Raw genomic sequence first — 22,334 nt, 5'->3', positions numbered from 1 at the left:
CTCCTCAATGTTGCTACAACAAACCAACTCCTCAATGTTGCTCCAATGGTTGCCCAAGAAGCTCCTCACTCCTGCTCCAATGCTTGCTCAAGACTCCTCACTGTTGCTCCAAAAAAAAACTTCACAAACTCCTCACAAATTCTCACTCAAATGCAATGAGATGGTTGTGAGGAAATGAGAGGGCTTGGGTAGGTTTTATACGGTTTGAGAGAGGGAAATGGACCCGAAAGAACCCAAAGGCACATAAGAATGGGCTTTGGGGTCCCCAAAAAACCAAACTGAACAAATAAAAAAAATAAAAAATTACGCTTTTCGGTCGCGCTCATTGAGCCAGCCGAGTTGGCTCGGACTTGACCGAGCCGGCCGGGTTGTTACCGACTCGGCCAGCTCAGTAACAACCTGACCAACCGAACCGAGCTGGCCACTGAGTCGACCCGATCATGCATTGACTCGGTTTGACTCGGTCGTTTCGGAGTCAGTTCGGCCGAATTTTAAAACAGTGGTACACACAATTTACAGGGTGGCAGTATTTGCAGACACTTGTCCTCAAGTGGTGTTGGAGGCTAACAGGGTAGTTTTGCAGGAGGCTAGTAGATGGCAGCAGCACGGAGTTCTCGATCAGAGGAGGGAGGAGCTGTTGGAGATGATGGTACATCCATCTTTGGGCCTACCCATTGATGCAGTGTAGATAGGTGCAGTGGCAATCGATAGAGCTATAGTATTTCCAGGACACAACCCTCTCCAGGAGTACATAGACAGGGCTTGTAGCACATCTTGCCCGCTTTTGCCTATTATAGTGAGAGGAGCATGTTTCCTTAGACAAATCTCGTTGATTGGCGAGATAGAGCATCATTAGTTGAGCAAGGACCCATATCAGCCCAGTAGACTTCTTCCTTACACAAGGGTCCATGCATTGGATTGGCGAGAGATCATGAGCTGGTACCCTATTGATGGAGTATCATTTTAGTCAGAAGCATTGTTCTGCAGGAGCCCTTAAAGGAGAGGGATATTACATGCTTCAGTTGGCAGCATGTAATATTTCAGGATGTAGGCTAGCCACTCATCAGTATTTTAGCACGGCATCAGCATGATGAGAATGATCTTGGTCTATGCCAGGGGTTGGATTGGAGAGAGGTGATGAGTTGGTACGCGATGGATGTAGCAGCATTCATGGTTGGAGTTATAGCACAGCAGGAGCCATGGAGCCTTCATACTTGGCCATGGTGGCATTGGGATCCAAGTGGATCTACCAGTAGCAGGTTCAGTCAAAGATGGGCATGGGATCCAAGTATTGGGGGATCCAGTCATGTTTGGATTGCTTGGAGGCATGATGTGGACCAGTGGTTCATATGGGATCCTGGTATCAATTTGCAGATGCCTCTACAATGGATAGGTGCGGATTGCATGAGGGCAAGCAATCTTGGGGTAGGAGGTTTTGTAATGTCCCCATTTTTATTTTTCTCCATAGTACAGCCAGGGTGGATTTCTAGGGCAGGGGATGGCCAGGTCAGTGGAGCAGGTTTATGTCATCAGGGGTCCCGATGGAGTTTTGAGGAGTTTTTATGGGGTTCAATGGCATTCACTTGGCATATTCATCATCATGAGCAGTTCCGCACATCTTGTTTTTGGTTCCATGACTTTCTGATAATTCCCGTAAAATGGGGTTATTATTGCGCATAACTTAATTAATTACGCTCAAGGTGGCATTTCGAGAGGAATATTTGACAGAACACCTTAGTGTAATAGCTCGTTGGAACCGAAATGAGAAAATCTACAGGATGGTGTGCTGAGAAGTGATTTCTAGTGATCAAAGAGAGTATGGTGGGCGATTTACCATTTTTCTTGATTAAACATGACTTTAATTAGTCATTTAATTAAGGAAAAATAATTAATTGGAGGAAATGGGCCAAAAGTGACTTAAGCAAAATAAAATAAAATTAAAAGGTCAGTTAAAATAAAGTCAATGGAGGCGCTTTTAGAATAATAATAAAATAATAAAATAAGATGCTTCTAAAGGCTTGGAGATCTATCCATCAGATCCATAAAGAGGAGGAGGAGATCATTTGGAGACATCTGGAATTTGTGTATTGTCTTTGTGGTGAGGTTTTGAGAACCTGGTTCTCCACTTCAGCAGTAGCCCCAAGACGGAAAGCCTCGGGTGATTCAGTGAGAGTGGGCGAGCACCCATCTCTTCCCTTGGTGGTTCCATTCAGGGTTCACAGGTTGTAGTTTATTGATTTTCAGTGTGTTTTGGAGGCCAATTGTGGCATTATTGTAGATCTATTTGGGGCCATCATCTCAGCCATATTCTTGCTCTTGTACTAGCTTATTTACATATTAATAAAATAACGCTGAGATCTTCTGCATGTTTATGTTGCCTATTATTCCGTTGTAAATTCTATTTCCCGTTTTGGACATAAATTTTGTGCTTTAATTTGTGCAAATTGTTTATGGTATTGACGGCTTAAATTTCTGAAGTATTTCTCAGTTGGAATTTCAAGGAAACCCCAAAGTGTACCATTTGGGACATTACAGATGGTAAATATCGAACTCAGATGATCTTCAAGGGGCTTGTGACAAAGGATCTCAGACAAGAGGTCTATTGATGATGGTGAGAAGCTGATCAATGATTTCTTCCAAGAAATGATCCACAACTTTCTTCCTTTATAACCTGCTCTGATACCATGTCAGAAATTCATATACAGTGCAGTACAAGCAATGATTTTCAAGTTTTTCTGAACTTCAAATAATTATCTAACAAATATACTTCAACAGTAGTAAGGAGAAAGCAGAGATCATGAAGCACAATAAGAGACGCCAGAAATTAGGTCCAGGACCAGGGCAAAACCCCACAAGGGGAAAACCCAACCAATTCCTTTCTTAGAGTTCCTTCAAAATACATCAATACAAAGGCGATACTGATCCAGGAAATCTACCACAAGTGCAAAGTCTGAATGTTAGACATCCAAAAAAATTCACAAAGGAAAGGTTGAACAAGACTGGAACATACCCTTCCTTAAGATCCAACCTTAACCAGTAATACATCTAAAAGAGAAACAATTCAGATCCGTCACCACTGGACTAGAATCAATGTCACAAAGCTCAGATCTGATACCACAGAGATCAGATCTACCACCATAGAGTTCGGATATGTCCTCACAGAGCTCGGATCTGTCATAGTGCTTGGATCTATGTTACAGAATTTGGATCTGCTACCACAGAGCTAGGATATGCCAACACAAAACATAGAATAATGTCACAGAACTTGAATCTGATACCACAGAGCTAGGATCTGCTACCAAATAACTGAGATCTATGTAACAAAATTTATATCTGACACCACAAAGTTTAGATCTGCCAATAAGGAACTCGATCTAGGTCACAAATTTTAGATCTGTCATCACAAATATTGGACCTGCCAACAAGGAACTCGAATCTGTTGCTACAGAATTCAGATCTGAGATAAATATACCATTGACTTGTCTAATCACTGATGATCTCGAACATTTGCTGCAGAATACATATAGATGCTACAGAATTCGAATGAGACCTTCATTGAACTCGGAACTATATGTCAAACTTTAGATAGGTGCTCAGATAGATACCACAGAGATAACAATATGATGTAGACTTCAGCGAGAATAGAGAGAAGATATTGCTCCTTCATAGTCAAATGAATATGCTTGAGATGTGAATTACCTAACAAGGAGAGCGAGTAGCCTCTTTTTATATTCATCAGGATGATCCAACTGTGTGTCAATGAAAGCAAGCCAACTTGACTGCCTAGGCACTTGAGGAGCCTTCGTAAATTGTGGAGCCTTCATTAATTACAATTATAATTTTCCTCCTTTCAGTGCCATGTAAAATATGGCTTACAAAATTTATTTTGATCATCAAAAACATGCTAGAAGGCAATAATAATTTATTTTTCAAGTTACCATGAAAATAAATATTTCATGAAGACCGACCATAGCTACATTTTCAACATGATTTGATTTAGACTTATAGCAAGATTATTTTGAACATTGCAGGCCATTTAGAGCCTCAATGTATTTGTATTTTGATTCAGTTATGTATTGCACTCAATGCCATTTTGCTATATTCATCCTTCCAATGATATATACATGAGAAAAAATTTCATATTTGTGTCTAATGATTTGGATGGTCTGCAATATATCTGTATTTTGATTCAGCTATGTATTGCACTCAGTGCCATTTTGATATATCTGTCCTTCCAATGATTTATACATGAGAAAAAAATTCATAATTGTGTCTAATGATTTGGATTCGCGTGGATGTATATGAACATGTATACCTTTTATCAATATCTGAAAATTTATGTATTTTTTGGTCGACAAATTTTTGCCACTTCCAGTCGGTTCCAGTTTTTGAATCAAGTGGTTTAATCAGCACTACAATTCCAATAACATTGATAGAGACACAAATAGCAATGAGGAGAGTATCCAAGATGCCAAAGTATCTAAGTCTGTGGAATAGGGCCTCCCTCAAAACCAAGTCCAGCGCCTTTCAAAATTCAACAAAGCATCCAAAGACTTTTGAAGAGTAGTGTCTCAGACTCTCACTTCCTTTATGATGGCTCAGAGTGTGAGGATATGGTCAATGGTATGATATACTAGAGTTGAAAGCCTGCCTGACCCTTTGCCCAAAGAATTCCCATCGACCTACTATTGTGGTCATTTGTTGGACATTTATAATATTAACTTATCTATTATTCTCTACCCAATTCAAACTCCAAGTCCTAAAATTATATAGCACTAAAACTAATGAGATTTTTATTAAAATGAAAATTATACACAAATAAAAAAACTGTGTGCAGATATAGTTATTACATAGCACATACACACCTCTTGACTTGGTAGAGAATTCTGTAGGCTTTCCATGGGAATAAATGTCGGGAGACTTCAAATGCACTACTTGCTCTCCACTATCAACATCCCAAATCTCAACCTGTATTTGAGCATATGTAAGACTAAAATGCAACAAAAAAATAATAAAAATGAGCTTGATTTCTGTCAACACAATCAAAGATCATAGAACATACCACTGATGGTTCCTCTCCAGCTATAGCCATAAATACTTTTCCCTGACCAGAGCTTAGAGGTGGTGGAGACACTATAAGGAAGATAAAACATCATCAGTGAACAGGAGCATTGTTTGTGCAGCCTTCAGCATTAATAAAACATAATGTATCCTGACAATATTGAAGTACAAACCCATAGATATATTTTCGTTTTTTTTAAATGAAATGTTTCCTTTGACTATTAAAACAAACAATAATGTACATACAGGGCATTTTATACAAAAAGTGTGGGTTGCTTACCACAAGCTATCTAAATGTTGGGTAGGATCCACTATCAAAGCTTCCCCACAACACTGTAATAATCAAAGCTGCCACTTGGGCATACATAAACGCTAAAAGTAGTCCATCTGGAATAAATCCATAACTAAATAATAAAGTCTAGTCTCCTGGTATACATATCCAAAAGCACACATAACAAGGGTCACAACTCAGGCTGTCAGCAAGCCCATAGATATAATCACATTAACAATTTAGTGTGTAATAAAATGGGGAAAGGGCTAATTTATAGGCAAGAGTTTTAGGTCCCTGTACTAATGCTTTATTTATTATTTTAATGTCTTTTAAATCTGTTTGTTTCCCAAGCAGATCATCAAGTGTTTCCAATCTGGAAACACATCCTTGCCAGATCCAAAACAGATTTTGCCTAAATCCAGATCCGGATCCAATTCATGGAAATGGCTATCTTGGATCAGACCCAAGCAGAGACGGTAACTTAGACTAAAACCCATATATTAAGAAAGAAAAACTTTAGACTTAAACCCATATATTATGAAAGAAAACAATCAACATATCAATGCCATTACTCAAACATCCAATTATAAAATTCAAATTCTCCACTAAATAATATCTAAAGTTGTATATAGTTGACGGAAGAACACAACCTACAATGACTTAGCTCTTTGCCAACAACTAAAGGGAAGGACTCCTAAGATTTCCCATCTTTGTGTTTGACTGAAAACCTTCTTGGGCATATCTTAGATTGATTTTCAATGCAGAATTTTCGTATTTACTTACATTTGCTTTAATTTACAATGTACATGCAAGTAGATAGTATGGAATATAGCAAGTGGGACCAAAACGAATTTGTTGGTTCAATGAGGTTTAAAAGGAACAGATGGCAGAAGACAACACAATTGTAATGGCAATATAGGTAAAGCCCAGCAACATAAAATCTCTGAAGCGAACAAAGTTCGTTCTTCAGTTGAATACCCCAGAAGACTTGGAATATAAAGATCTCCATTGAAGATACAAGAATATATATTAAATGTATGAATGAGAATAATGATACAATGAGAGTGAGGGGCCTGCTTATATATTAGGCAAGTGCCTCTTCATAGGCCATGTCCCATTTAGACATGCCTCTTCAGTATTAATTACTAATTAACTAATAGTTATTACAATACAGTGATATGGGGTTTAGCGGTGAGTTTCGCTGGGTGAAACCCACGAGATGAGGGTTCAAATCCCATTGAGTATATCTGACCTATTGCGTCTTGGCTAGAAGAGTAGGTGACCCCATAGAGGACATCTCGGCTCTTGTTAAGGCATAAGTTTCCTGCTATTGTGTGGCTTGCAGGTTGTTGCACGTAGCCTAGGTTTATAGTGGCAGCCAGTTAGATTTGATCTGGGTCTGTTCAGGATAACTCTCACCAGTTACCGATTATCCTAGATTGAAAAAAAAAAATAGTTATTACAATTATCCTCATTATTTATAAATTATATTTATATTTATATGATTTATATATATATTTATTCATAACAATCTCTTCCCCACCAACTACTGGCCAGACTTTCAGTAAAAAGGAATTTGCTAATCCAGTGAGCTTTTAATGGAGCAAACAGTAGAAGACAATACAATTGTGATCATAGTCTACTACATAAGGTCGTGTTGTGTTCAGATTGCATTTGTACACCATCTATTTCAGTTCAAAGTGTTTCCATTTTATAAGCTAGTTGTTTATGGATATAGTGATCGGTCGATTAGTGAAATGAAGTTGCAGCAGTGTTGAGCTGGGTTTATAGGCAGAGGAAAAATAGCATAATCAAAGTAAAGAGGCCAAAAAGTTAAGGAACTCAGTAGAACATTAGTGCACGTCAAGGTTGCACGAAACGGGGAAACGGGTACGAGTTTCTGAAATGGGAAGCGATACGAAACGTGACCTCCCCAAATTTTAGAAACGGGGAAACGCGAATATATATATATATATATATATCTAAGTTGCACGAAACGGGGAAACGGGGAAGCGAAACGAAACGCGGAAGCGAAACGAAACGCGACCTCCCCAAATTTTGGAAACGGGGAAACGCGAATATATAATAATATATATATATATATATATATATTAAAAACATTTAAAAATTATTAATATATATATGTGCAATCATAAAGCATTAATGATACATTTACTTAAACATTTTAACATTAAGATTAAGATTAAATGGTTTCTAGAACAGCTTAGAAACCCTAAAAAAATTTACAAACTAATTAGGAAAAAAAAAAAAAAATTAAAAAACAAGTGATTTTTTGGAGGAAACGGGGCCCGTACGGCCTGGAAACGCGTTTCCGGCCGTACGGGCACGTTTCCATTTCGGGAAACGTGCCCGTACGGCCGGAAACGCGTTTCCAGGCCGTACGGTACGCGGAAACGCGTTTCCGTTTCGTTTCCGTACGGAAACGGACCCTACCCCTGCGTTTCCTGCAACTTAGATATATATATATATATATATATATATATATATTAGAACATTTAAGAAATATGTGCAATCATAAAGCATATATGATACATTCTAATTTATTACATTATGATAAAATTGTCGATTGTCAATGCATAAACTATAAGTATCTAAATTTACATCACATTTACTCATGAATAATCACATAATGAAAATAGGAATATCCAAAATCAGCCACGAGAAATTCCTAATTTTTTGTCTCGTGCTTGATTGGGAGTCTCCTCCTACATAGTCGAATGACCTTAGTGCTCTTGATTAAATACAAGTTTCATACCCTAGTACCCTACATTCTCTTGATTATTGGGAGTCTCCCCTGCATAGAGGGCTTTGTTCTCTCGATTAAATACAAGTTCCATACCCTAGTACATGATAAAATCCAATGGAAACATTGCAATCCCCCCAATCCTGAAATCCTGAAAAACAGATAAGTCTGTTGGATTTTGAGTGAGATCTAAAATTCTACTTTCTCCATATGAAATCCAATGAGGGCGAAACCACTCTCAAACATCCTGAGTCATTTCATGGTAATGTTAAAAATTTAAGTAAAAGGATGAAAATGAAAAATAAAGGAGAATATCACTTTTACTTTAAGAATTTAACATTACCATGAACTGCATATCAACACTAGGGCAAAAGTTCACTTCTATAACTTTAGACAGGCATCTGGAAGCAACTAGAAGTCACTAGGCTAACATAAGAATAGATTAGAAAACAAATAAAAAAAATTAAAAATTAAAAAAAACACAAGTAAATGCTGAAACGTGGGTTGTACGGCCCTGAAACGCATTTCAGGCCGTACTGGCCTGAAACGCGTTTCTGGGCCGTACCAAACGCGTTTCAGCGTTTCGTACTCGTTTCCATACGGAAACGCCCTCCTACCCCACGTTTCCTGCAACATAGGTGCACGTGGACCAAAACCACCTAAATGCAGGTCAATTTCAAAAATTCAAATGAATTATTTATGGCAAAAAACCTACATGGATGGATAGCACTCTAAAGGTAGTTTTTATTGCATTTTGAATAGCTTCAAAGTTCAAACTTCAAACAGAGCTAAAAATTATCGTCATTTTCTAAGGGCTCCAGGCTGAAAATGGCTAAGTAAAATCAGTTCTATTATAATAGCTCAGTTCTCTTAGGAATGCAGCATGATGCACCCCAACCTTTTGCTCTACATCCATCCCACAGAATTTTGGTTGTGCATCCTGTGACATAAACATCTCCAGTTTGTCACAGGGGTGTTTGACCCAGTAGTTTTAGGCAGATTTCCCATTACTATGTGCAACAACCACCATAATTGTAGCTACAAGAGTCAACCCTCGTAGTAACAAGCATATTTGTCTATAGGCTGTAAACAAGCAGAGCGACATTGTAATAGCTTGTTACAGGGTCATCTCATGTCGTCACGACCTTTGACTCCAAACTAATAAGATATTGAGCAAACAAAGAAGATGTCTTCTTCAAGTGGCAGAGAGGTCATGAAAGCATTCATGGCAGGAGATTTATAATGCAGATTCAAAAGTAGTATCCCTCGTACAAACTCAATTTGCACACGATTTCCCGATGTTGAAAAAGTCAGCATCAGGAATAAACAGGCAAGGGTCCGAAAAACAAAAAAAAAAATCATAAAAGTCAGAAAAAAATCAGTAAAAATATGCAAAACATTGGCAAATTTAAAAAAAAATACAAAAATATCCATTTTTTTCAAATGTTAGCATATGTAATGTCCCCATTCCCATAGGAAGCTTATGACAAAGTCCGCTAGCCTAGAGTGGTTCCCGTAGGCTAAAGCGGGAAAATAATTAATAAGGGGACTTAAATTTGCCTAAGAAGGCTTTATTAAAGAAGGGAAAGGAAGATATTTCCTAGGCAAGTGGGGATGTCACTTTAACTTTATAAAGTGAAGTATCATAAAGTGACTTTATAAAAGTGAATTTAATAAAAAGGAAAAAGAAAAAAAATAAAGAGAGAAAAAAGGGAAGGTGAAGAGGAAAAGACAAAAGGGAAGGTGAAGATGAAAAGACAATCCCAAACTCATTAAAAAAGGGAATTGAGGAGGCTCCCTGCATTCATGCATTGTGTGAGTTTGGAGAAAGAGCTCTTGGAGGGAGTTTGAAGGAGAAGTTGAAGGTTTGGAACCCTAGCTGCCATAGCAGACTTCGGTGTTGCAACGAAACACCCTAGTTTGGGATTCGAGAGTGAAATGATTTCACCACTGAGCTTCAGTGGAGAATACGATTTTCGAGAAATAAAGAGGTATACTAGTGTTCCGGTTGATTTTATGGTATCATTAGTTATTTTCCATCTCATTGTGACAGGCTGGGAGATGCCCATAAGATATTAAGTGTCAAGCCACTGTTGGGGTCAATTTGGTAACCAAAATTCATACAGCCAAGGGAAATCGAATGATTGGTGCCAAGGACGAGTTCTGGAGTTTGAACAGACCCCAAAGACTTGTATTTCCTTGCTGGTTGAAGTCTACAGCTGAGGCACAAATTTGCTAAGAGGAAAGAGGTTGAATCCCCTCTCATTTACTGCTGGACGAGTTTACATTGGGCCGTGAGTCTCTTGTTTGCTGGGGGAAATTCCTGGGTCATGCTCCTTTCATTCTTGCTGTACGTTGCATGTTGGGGGCATGGAAAGGAGTTCTGAAGCTGCTGTTTATGCAAGCACATGTCCAGAGCAAGCCTAGAGGCCAAACAAAATCCATAACAGCATATCCTTCTAGCTGGCTGAACGTAGAGACTGCTGGAGCATTTTCTATCTGATTGGAACGAGTTAGAGAGGGTTTGGCACTGCTGGACGTGACTCTAGAGCCTAAAATGCATGGTTGGTGCCCTTGAAAGATTGTTGAACTGAATGTTGCCTTGCTGGAGCAAAGAACCAGGTTCTGCTAATCCATTGAATCTTGAATGTACTTGCACATTGAAGAAACTAAAGGTTGTTGTTGTTATTTTATTTGTGGTAAAGTGATGTTCCAGATCTGTATTAATTTCTGAGTAATTAGTTTATAACAGTGAATCCACTGGTAGTTATTTTGGGACTGCCATTGCCACTATGTGCATCTATTTGAAGCCAAATATTTCATGAAATAGCCATTGTGTTTGCAATAATTATACCTCTCCTACAGGAGTGCGTCTGTGACTTGTTTGACAGAAGTTCTCACTGGGAAAACATAACAAAAAGTTCAGAAATTTTATATTGTAATTTTACAGTGGTATCAGAGCCTTAATCTTGGCTCAGCCTGTGGTTTGGCTTGAAAACAGTTGGTTGGAAAATTCATGACAGAAGAAAATCCATACACAAGGATAACATATAGGAGGAAACATACTTACAGAGAACCAACTCCCCTTTCAGAGGAAGATATCCCTGATACAGAGAGTGAAGAGACACCAGAAAGGGGCAAGGGGTTAGAGAAAACACCTAAGTTTGAAAGGCCAGATATGGGGGATAAGGAGGAACAAGCTTTTAATAGCTTACTCAAGGCCATAAATGACTTGGCCAAGGGCCAAAAAGAGATGGTGGAGGCAATGAAGGGTATGACACACACAAGGGCTTCCACTGGAAAAGAGTCATTGAATGGGGAAGGGTCCAACAGTGCTGAAAGCAGTCAAGCCTGGACTTATCTACAGAATCCATCCCGCACTGATAGCAAAATGGCCAGACCTAAGTTGCACGAAACGGGGAAACAGGGAAGCGACACGAAACGCGGAAGCGAAACGAAACGCGACCTCCCCGAATTTTGGAAACGGGGAAACGCGAATATATATAATAATATATATATATATATATATATTAAAAACATTTAAAAATTATTAATATATATATGTGCAAGACTGCAATCATAAAGCATTAATGATACATTTACTTAAACATTTTAACATTAAGATTAAATTTACATCACAATGATCACATTTACTCATGACTCATCACATAATGAAAATAAAAATATAGGAACTGGAAAATCCAAAATCAGCCTTTATTTATATTAGTATATGAGGCTGCAAGTACAATAAAGACTATAAGGCTGCAAGAACTATAGAGACAAGTCACAAAAGACTAATCCTCATCATAACAATCCTCATCAAAAATAGAAGCAGCAGAATGCTCAACAGTGGATGGTGGTGCTGAAGAAGATGATGCACCAATTCCACTTCCAGAATCCTCCTCAATATTCAGGGCAGCAAGAGAGATCCAAATCAGGATTTTCTGCATCCACATCCCATTCTTTAGAAGGACCACTGTTGTATTCTGGACCCCTACGAGATGCAAGGCGAAGGTTGGAGTGCACATAAACAAGATCCTCTGCTTTCTGTGAGCCCAACCTATTGCGCTTCACAGAATGAATAAAACCATAAGTGCTCCAATTCCTTTCTGCTGATGAAGAGCTTGCCACTTGTGAAAGAATACGAATGGCAAGGCTTTGCAAATGTACACCATTTGCTCCATGACAAATCCACCACCTAACTGGATTCATGGTGCTTCTCTCCGCCAAAGCTGATATATCTGCATAATCATCTATTCCTGCAGCAAAACTGGCAAATTCCTCCTTTACCTCCCTATGTAGGTGAGAAGGAAACATTCTCATTAGTGCTTTTTTCACCCCATTAGCCACCTCTCTATCCTTATGGGGTGCCTTCCTCTTCCCATTGCTTTTAGCAATAAGCTCTTCATCATAAAATTTGGGGTTCAAAGCATGTGCTAAAGTGTGCAATGGTGTATTGAAATTGTTCCACCGGTCAACAATGATTTTCTTGATCAAACCAGCAAAATGATCATCAACAAACAGAAGTTGTGGAGACTCCTGCGAAATGATTTCCATAGTTTTCTCAACCATGGAATCCATGCCATCATATACCTCTCCCAAGAAAGGTTGGTCAGTGTCAGCACTCCGGAGAAGCTCAAATGCAGGGGTTGTGAACTTTAGCAAGAAATCTACCTTGCTCCACCAATCCTCATCAAGGCACAATCTACGCACCATAGATCCCCGCTCTGAATCTGCTTGTCTCCACTCAATCCACAGTTGACTCACCACCATAGAAACTAATGCATGCTTAACCTCAACAAGGCGGCGCAACATCACGAAGTTTGAGGCATATCTTGTCTCAGCAACTTTTAACAACTCCAATTTGGAGTACTCTCGAAATATGGCCTGAGACTGGTGGTGGTTGGTGATGAATTTGATAATCTCCCTTGCATCCCCTGTGACTTCCTTTATCCAGGAAACTTTGTTGTCGATCTCCTCTAAGATCAGATTCAGATTATGGACAATGCATGGTGTCCAAAATATGTTGTCATACCTCCCCTCAATAATCAAACCTGCAGCTTTGCAAACTGGTGCATTATCCGTGATAACTTGCACCACCCTGTTAGCCCCTATTTGTTCAATAGCTTTTATAATAATATCAGCAATGAACTGTGCATCTTTCACCTCTCCTGAGCAGTCTTCTGCCTTGATAAACATTGCTCCTTTGGGGGAAGTGGCAATGATATTTATCAATGGTCTGCGCCTCATATCTGTCCAACCATCTGAGACTATGGTAACCCCAGAGCTACTCCAGGAAGAACGAATTGGAGCTAAAACGTCCTCCACAAGTTCCTTCTCATTTTTGAGAAGCTGGGTTCTGACTTTCTCATAGTTGGGCCCCTTGTACCCTTGAGGAGCTTTGTTAACTGCCCTCAACATATCTTGCCAGTAAGGAGAGCGAACAACATTGAATGGGATACCACATGCATAAATGCACCTGGCAACTCTGGAATCAGCTTCTTCTCTTGCTTGCACATTCACCAATCTAGCAATTCTGCTATCCTGAACTGATTGGGATGCCCCTGAGCCTCTGGTATGTTTGGGTGCTGCTTGTTCATGTTCTTGACTGTGACCCAGACCACCTCTCCTCTTTCTTGCTTCAACTACAATCCTTGGCTCAACGTTAGATGTAGCCTGAGTATGCTCATCATGCCTCCTCTTAGTACCATCCGCCTCATCTTGCTCTCTTTGATATGCCCTCCTAACCAACGGGTCTACTGTTTTTGTGCAACCCACAATCCCCTGTCCTCCTCCATGCAACAGATGCGCCTTCACTCTTGGGTAGGAGCCCTTGTACGTAATATTGCAAAGAGTGCATCGCCATTCCCATGAGCCACCACCTCCACATTTTTGAAGCTTCACCACATGCCTCCAAAGAGGATAATATTCAGCCCTTGGGTTGGCCCTAGGGTTTGAAGTTGCAGCTGCACTTTGGCTGGAAGCCATTGCTGCAAAAATAAATTAAAAAAACAAATCTGTAAATAATAAATTTATAAAAACGTTTTTCATATTTTTGGCTGTATAAACCCTAGAAAAATTAAAGAAATAGTAAGGAAAAAACTAAGAAATAAATGTAGCTTACCCAAATGAATTATCTGTGGCTGAATCTACCCTAAAATGCCAGAAAAGAGGAGAGATATGGCTGTAGCTGAGCCAAATCTGCTGCAAAAATAAATTTAAAAAACAAATCTATAAATAAAAAACGTTTTTCAGCAATTTAGCTGCATAAACCCTAGAAAATTTGAAGAACTAGTAAGAAAAAACTAACAAAATGAATGTGGCTTACCCAAATTAATTTTCTGTGGTTGAAACTACCCGGAAATGCCAGAAAAGAGAAGATAAATATGGTTGTAGCTGAGCCAAATCTGCTGCTACAGAAATCTCTTGCTGAAATCTCCTTCTCTTGCTGCTGAAATCTCTTTCTCCCGCTGCTGAAATCTACTTTGCTCAATGCTCAAAACACCAGCTACTAAAACAACTGCCAATCTCCAAGAGAAACTCCTTGCTGAATAGTGTGATGAGAGAATGAGAGGCCCAGCTCTTTTATAACTTTAGAAACGCTTTCTAGAAGTGATTAGAAACCCTAACCTAAACCCTAAACTAATTAGGAATTTTTTTTTTTTAAAAACAAGTGCTTTTTTAAAGGAAACGGGGCCCGTACGGCGGGGAAACGAGTTTCCGTCCGTACGGGCGCGTTTCCATCTCGGGAAACGCGCCCGTACGGACGGAAACTCGTTTCCCCGCCGTACGGTACGGGGAAACCCGTTTCCGTTTCGTTTCCGTACGGAAACGGCTGCCCAGCGTTTCCTGCAACTTAGGGCCAGACCCAATATGCCTCAGTTTGTGCAACAGGCTGCAGAAGACTTAACAAAGCAGGCTGATTTTGGAATCCCTTATGCAGATTACATGGAACAATATCAATCTCTAGAACGGGATTTCCACGCTGCTATGAGCTTCACTGGTTTCTGCCATCTTCAGCTAAAGAGCAGGCCCAAACCATCTCAGAGGTTTCCAAGGCAAAATCATGAGCTGCAGAAAACACTGGGGAAGGTGACCATCCCCTGTTTTGATGGGTCGTCCAAATACTTGGCTAGATCATGGGTGCAAAAATTGGACACTTATTTTCAGCTGCATCATATTACTAAGGAGGAGGCTATCAAATTGGCCACCCTGCACTTGGATGGTGAGGCCCATGAGTGGTGGTACCATGGGTTGGTGACGTTGGGGCATAACAACATCACCTCATACACAAAGTTCACTCAGAGGCTTATTGAGCACTTTGACAAGAAGGATCCGGAGATACATTTTAGAGAGCTGGCACAACTCAAGCAAACAGGTAGCCCGGAGGCTTATATTGCAGAGTTTCAAAGACTGGCGGTCATGGTTACAGATATTTCAGAAGCCAGATTGGTGATGCTATTTGTAGAGGGGTTGGCAAAACCTCTATGTGGATGGGTCAAGAGTTTTGAACCCACCACACTTCGTGCAGCAATCAATAAAACCAGGGACTTACAGGATGCAGCTTCCAAAAATAGATTCACTCCTAAACCTTCTTTCCCTCAAAAGGGTAAAGAGGTCAAGCCCTTTCAAAAGGAGTGGACTGGGAAACCAAAACTGGATGAGGAGACCCAAAAAGAGTTGAGGAAGAAGAAACCTTGTTTCAGCTATCAAGAACCTTGGGCACCGGGGCACAAGCTAAGTCACATGACACGAGGATACGAGACACGGAGGACACGTACATACGAGTATTCAATACGAAACGCAGCGACCTAGAAACAGGACACGGGGGACACGTTTTATATATATTTAATAAATATATATATATATACCGAAATATAGTTCTTTTATCCATATTAAATTGCAGGTTGCAGCTTATCTAATCAAATTAAAATATAATTACTTCTCAAAGTTCATAGTTCACTTTAAAAAAAAAAATAGAAGCAAAATTTACTATTTAGAAATTAGAATGTGATATGCTTGGTCTTGATTCTTGAATATTCAATGTTCATTGTTCATGTACAACTTACAATCACATAAGAAAATAACTAAAGCCTAATCCTATTGATTTCCTCTGCCCCTCTTGCGAGAAAATGCCACAGCTTTCCCTTTCCCTCTAGATGTAGATGTTGGTGCTGGTGGAGTTGGCAGTGGAGTTTGCTATGCTCTAGACGTTGAAGAACTAGAAGTAGGAGCTATAGGAGGTAGACCACGTCCTCTACTGGTGGCAGGGGTAGCCCGGGCAGGTGGTGTCACCTGGAAACATTACAATCTCCCAATCCTGAAATCCTGAAAAACTGATAAGTCTGTTGCATTTTGAATGAAATCTAAAATTCTACTTTCTCCATATGAAATCCAATGAGGCCGGAACCACTCTCAAACATCCTGAGTCATTTCATGGTAATGTTAAAAATTTAAGTAAAAAGATGAAAATGAAGATTAAGGAGAATGTCACTTTTACTTTAAGAATTTAACATTACCATGAATAGCATATCAATACTAGGGCCTAGACTTGATCATTAATCTGTCCCACTCAGAAATTATTTGTTTCTTTCAAAAAAATTGCAGCTTATGCAGGCAACGTTTTCTATCAACGGAATACGCATTTTCCAGATGCAGGACACGACGAAAACCGGCGAATACGTTTTACATTTTACAGGACACGATGAAAAACGTTTTTGACACTTTTTAAGGCCGTTTTCGTGTCCGGCACATAAAATACGGGACACGGGACCTTGGAGGACGTGTCTTATGACTTAGGGCACAAGTGTGCGGGCAAAGACAAAGCAAACAAGGCCCACTACATTGAGGTGTACTCAGACAGTGACAATGATGACAGTGATGAGGAGCAGCCACACGGACCAGTAAAGGGATGTTAGAAAATCAGAAAGGCAGGAAGATTTTCTTATTCTTGATAATTACTTGTGATGTTCTTGATTTGTTATTACAATTATTTATATCTTCTTTCTTTTAGTTCATCAAGCAATTACTAAAGCGAAAGCACATAAAACAATGGACCCCAGATGTAGAGACTATGCCAGGGAAAAACCACCCCTTGAGCGGAAAACCCAATCAAAATTCTCTTCCTTTCAATAGGATTCTTTGAGACTCTTCACCCTAGACACAAACCAGACCTTCCCTCCACACCAAGTCAGCCTCCCAGATCTTCGACCTCTCTTCCAGCAACTTCGACTATGTAGCAACTTCCAGCATCAATGAAACTTGGAGGACTTCGATCTCCCAAACTAGGGCACGAAACAAAGAGAGAGAGGCACCAAAATTTCATTTTTCTTCTTCTCCTTAGACTCCACCCAACTCGCACTTCCTTCGGCTTCTCGGCTTCGTACTTCGCACTTCCTCCGGCTTCAAGAGATATCGAACTTCTTGTGTGAGAGAGTGTTCCAAATGAATTCAACTTGCTTGTATTTATAGGTTCCATGTGAGATCGAATTAGTGTCCTTGTGCCGACTTGATCTCTTCTAGGCCGACTTGGTGTGGGGTTACATAAATTATATTTGACTCAATACTTAAATCCTAGAAGTCCTCAATGGGGACATTGACCTAAAACATGGTGACCCAAGCATGAAACCCATGCTTTATTCTTTTGACAAGTACATTACAAGATGACTCAAATACATTAAATGAAGACCGAACCTAGTTACATTTTCCAACACTCCCTCTTAACTAGGGAGGTATTCATCATATACAAGTACAAGGAAGATCTCAACTATATGAACCATGAAGAACTTTTAGGCACTGCAATGCCATGGACTAGATTCCTGACCAAGGCAATCTATCCATTGGTCTCTCAACAATTTAGGCACTGCAATGCCACAGACTAGATTCCTGACCAAGGCAATCTATCCAAGTGGGAATAAGGTGGACTCAAGCTTTCAGCCCCTCTAGGTACCATCAGGCTTACTTGCTAACCACCAACCCAAAGATCCAGGTGTGTATCCAAAAACAGAGCTCTATAATCAACACCACCTTTCCAACTTCGGGACCTAGACATCAACACAACGTGTCAGCCAAATGTCCTCCCAAACAATGCTTCACTCACAAAGCTTTAACACACCTTGATCCAACAGATCAAGGATGACCAATCTCTCCCAATCAAACTGATTGGTAACCAGCATGCTATCAAAACCCTTCAAGAGATTCACCTGTACAAACACAACCCCAATCAATAATATACTTTCATATGTACATCAACAAATACAAACCTTCAGGGTCTTTCAGACAACTTGATGTTGCTTCTCAACTTTTCATAGTAGGACTATCAACCGAATCTTTGATAGAAGATTCCTCAGTCATACACTTTCCTTTCCTACTTCTCATGCAGCAACATATCCTCTAAAATTCATTCTTCAATCAAACCAAGCTATGCCCTCCCTCTCAATCAGGGAGCATCTCTTTATCTAGACTCCCTCTTAATCTTAGAAAGATCTCTTCTATTCAAGCTTCCTTAAGGAGATCAGCATCTTCTTTTCTTTATCGGAGAATCTTTCGTGGCTTCCAACCATTTCATCAGAGTTATCATCATCCTCATCATGCTTATCACATCAACGAGCATCTTCTCCATATTGAAGATTGTGTACCTGCACAATTTAGATAGCAAGTACAACCAAATCTATAGAAGCATGAAGTTAGCCATATCAGAATCACAAAAGCATTTCAAGTTTCAACTTTATACATATCACATACCCTTAATTGCAAACAAGAGACATATACTCTTCAACATCTTACTAGGGACTTTGTCATAAACCTTAGACTACTTCATAACAACTTTCATTCCATCTAGGGTTTCAATGTTTCTTTCAAAGGTGTGACATACCCTACTACAACATATAGCAAACCCTAAAAACTATTCAAACAAATATACATCTACAAGGCATCTAACAACTTTTAGAATTCATATGTTAGATTTTCCACTAGGGTTACATACAAATCCTAGATTTCATACAAGAGAATCAATCAAAACCAATCACAGCGTAGTCATTAACATGACCAACTTCTACTAGGGTTAGTTGCAAACCCTAGATTTTCAATCAAACATCAATCCCAACTAAAACTCAAATTTCAACAATCTTACACAAATCTCAAATTATCATATTGTCATCATTGATCATATATTTTCACTTCTACTAAGGTTTAACTCCAAAACTCAAGAGTTTCAATCCTAAAAAGACAAACTTTGACTAGAGCTTGTTTCCAAACCCTAGGATTCATGACCACCGACAAACAGGTCAGCTCATACATCTAGGACTTCATCATCATGCAAAGGCATTTCATATCATGTGTTAATCAAACCCAACTTCACAAATATCAATAAGAGTTAGACATACAACAAACTTGATTAGACTAGGGTTTCATTTTTGAGACATTATAAGGGTCTTGCTTACACATTCCACCAAACCCTAATGAGTTAGAGTTTCAATATAGGAACATAGCAAACCCAAAATTACCAATACTTCAAAGGTTTGAGATTTTAGACTTTATTATTCGACCCTAATAGGTTAGGTTTTCCTGATCATACCAAAATCCTAAACATGACATCATCAATAAAACTTCAAATGGCATTTCTTAATATCCCTAAGCAGTTTAGGGTTTCAGAGATTCACATTAGCGTACCCTTACGTTAGGGTTTTCCAGAGAACCTGTCTAGGGTTCTATAAAATTAGTTAAGAATAGGAGTGGGGTAGATTTATCAAGTGATGAATCACCCAAAGTAAGAATCAATATGATTCACTATAGCTAGTCACAACAATGTTAGTAATAGATTGTCAAATGAATAAACATTTATTATAAAGAAATCAATGTTTTAAAGCATACCTTTGTTCCTTGACAAACCTTGTCTTAAGAGGTCCTCTTTCATACCCCTTGAGAATATAGCAGATGTTTTCCTAATCAAGACAAGATAGGGAGAATGATGATTGGTATTTAATATAATCAAAACTAAATGAGTACATGAAACCAAAAACTGAAAGGAAATGAGATACTGATCTTTGGGAGTTGTTAGGGGCTCGCTTCAAAGCTTGAGGGATACCTATAAACTTACAAAAGAAATTGTCTTTTCAAAAAACATGTTAAAACCTATAAATTCTAAATATTAAAAATATAAAATAGAATAACTAAGACTAAAAGCAAAGGACTTAGTAGTGTAAGTCCCTTATGTCAAATTCTTCGGGTTTGACTTTCTTTGGGTCTCCTTCTTCAGCAATGTTGGCTTGATCTCTTTCTCTCTTCTTGTTTCTTGGATTGTCGGGACAGTCACTCTTGTAGTGACCCTTCTTATGACATTGATAGCATTCTACCTTGGACATGTCAACTTTCTTCCTTGGTCCTTTCGATTTCTTTCCTTTATGTTGAGCAATGTAGGCATTTGATACTCCTTCAGGATTGGCAACAAGAGAGATCCTCAATTCTTCTTGACTACAGGCAGTCCATAGTTTTTCAAAAGTGGGAGTTTTCTTCCAACTATTAAGTCCTGTAGCAAATGCACCCCAAGTAAGTGGAAATCCTAATAGAGCAATGATCACGAGTTCTTTGTCTGGTGTTATCACTCCAAAATTTCTCTAGAGTTGTTGTGAAAGAAATGATAGAGGTAACCACAAACCTACTTTGGAGATTAGGATCTAGCCTTCCTAGTGCTTAGAAAAGGCTCTCTCTTTATAATTTAACTTTGTTTGGTTAATTGATTTTAGGCTAGTTATGATTGTACTTGGGTTTTGATTTAGATTAGGTGGTGGGATCACTAACTTAGATGGATAGAGGGATGTCTTTTACCATTGGGTTATGGGGTCAAATGTCAAGCAAACAGGACTGGATCAAGTTCTAAAGATAGTGTTTACAGGGCAAGGTAGCTGAAAAAAAAAAAAAACAACAACAACAACAACAACAACATTAAAATGATTAACTATTCAAGAAGAGTGTACTTAAACAAATTCTATATATAGTTCCATTTAATTCATTCAATTTAGATAACATGCAAGTTTGTGAAACACTTAAGAAAATAACATTTTGACAAAAAGAAAATACTTCACTGAAGTAGCTCAACACATGAATCCTGTAATGCAATCTCTTTATTACTCAGTTCAGTCTGCTGACTTGAAAATTTGGTACAATGAACCCTCAGGTTACAGATCAATACAACTATAGAAATGTCTAGCAATCCACACTCCATACTTCGAATTATGAAGTATTTATATAAAAATAGTTTACAAAATATCCCAAACTGTCTTGGGAATTAATTTAGGAAAAAGAAATATCTTCATGCAAGAAGATAGAGACAGATATTCAACTGTTGCAATCTGTCCCTGTTTATTAGGCTCTGCTGTCTTATTCTTTGATCTTTTGTTGTTTATTCTCCTTTGTTGTTTGTCTTCCATGTTGACTGTTCTTTTTACTATCTTTTAACCGATACACTTTCACCTAATACTCTTTCATCTAGCTGATCTGTCACTTTTATTTCACTGTGCTTTTTTCACTTTTACTGTGCATTTTTACAGTAAGTCATTTAACTTTTCCCATGTCTCTGCATCTGGTAATTTGATATTTACCATCTTTCTGTAAATTTCATCTGCTTCTGTGTACTTAGCAAAGGTTGGCCTGTTCACAAAAAGGTGTTTTACCTCATGTTGGAGGTAAAATAGGTTCTCAAATGTTTGGTACAAAACCTTTCCTGTAGGCATCCCCTTCATAGAGGAATTATTGGCTTGATCTCTTGCCACCTCTCTAATTTTCCTATTGTAGTCTTCTTGTGGCATCAATCTGTCATTTATCACCAAGGGATTTGGCAGACCTTTCTGCCTTAAAGCATCAAACTTAACCATGAACCTGTCTATAGCCAGCTACATGGTTTGGCATTTGTCCTCAAGGTTCATCATTAAATTCCTCTTGGTGAGCACTTTTTTCACTTCTAATATGGTGCCAGTCCTATCAGCTATGTCCAGCTCCTGCAATTCATATTTATTTTTAGAGTTAAGGAAGTGGATTATTCTAGTGGCTTCTTCTGGCATGTCTCCAAGTTCAGCCTTAACTCTTTGAATTGCTTTTGTAGCCTCTTTGACTAAATCATTTTGTTCAAAGATGACTTGTATAGATGGCCAAATATTTTGTCAATGATATTTGCCCATCGTTGTTCTTTAGCTTGGCCAAGAGGCTCCTTCAATGTTAGCTCTTTCTCCAAATTCTTCATTC

General features: G+C 38.9%; 1 protein-coding gene across 4 annotated transcripts in view; it reads right to left on the bottom strand.

Moving 5' to 3' along the window:
- Positions 1–22,334, bottom strand: part of EMB2757 (Transducin/WD40 repeat-like superfamily protein) — a 249,143-nt gene that overhangs the window by 168,643 nt on the left and 58,166 nt on the right. For all 4 annotated transcript variants that reach the window (XM_089384886.1, XM_089384888.1, XM_089384889.1 and 1 more), the window contains exons 7-8: positions 5,063–5,133; positions 4,866–4,968 (exon numbers count right to left, since the gene is read on the bottom strand). In XM_089384886.1, coding sequence (XP_089241012.1) covers positions 4,866–4,968; positions 5,063–5,133 — 174 coding nt within the window. The remainder of the gene's footprint in view (positions 1–4,865; positions 4,969–5,062; positions 5,134–22,334) is intronic.

Source organism: Pinus tabuliformis, chromosome Q (genome assembly GCF_031772625.1).
Source record: "Pinus tabuliformis cultivar Carrire ecotype Pingquan chromosome Q, CPIR1, whole genome shotgun sequence".
NCBI classification, from domain to species: Eukaryota; Viridiplantae; Streptophyta; class Pinopsida; order Pinales; family Pinaceae; genus Pinus; species Pinus tabuliformis.
The sequence above is the reverse complement of the archived record's forward strand: the minus strand, read 5'-3'. Positions and strand labels throughout refer to the sequence as shown.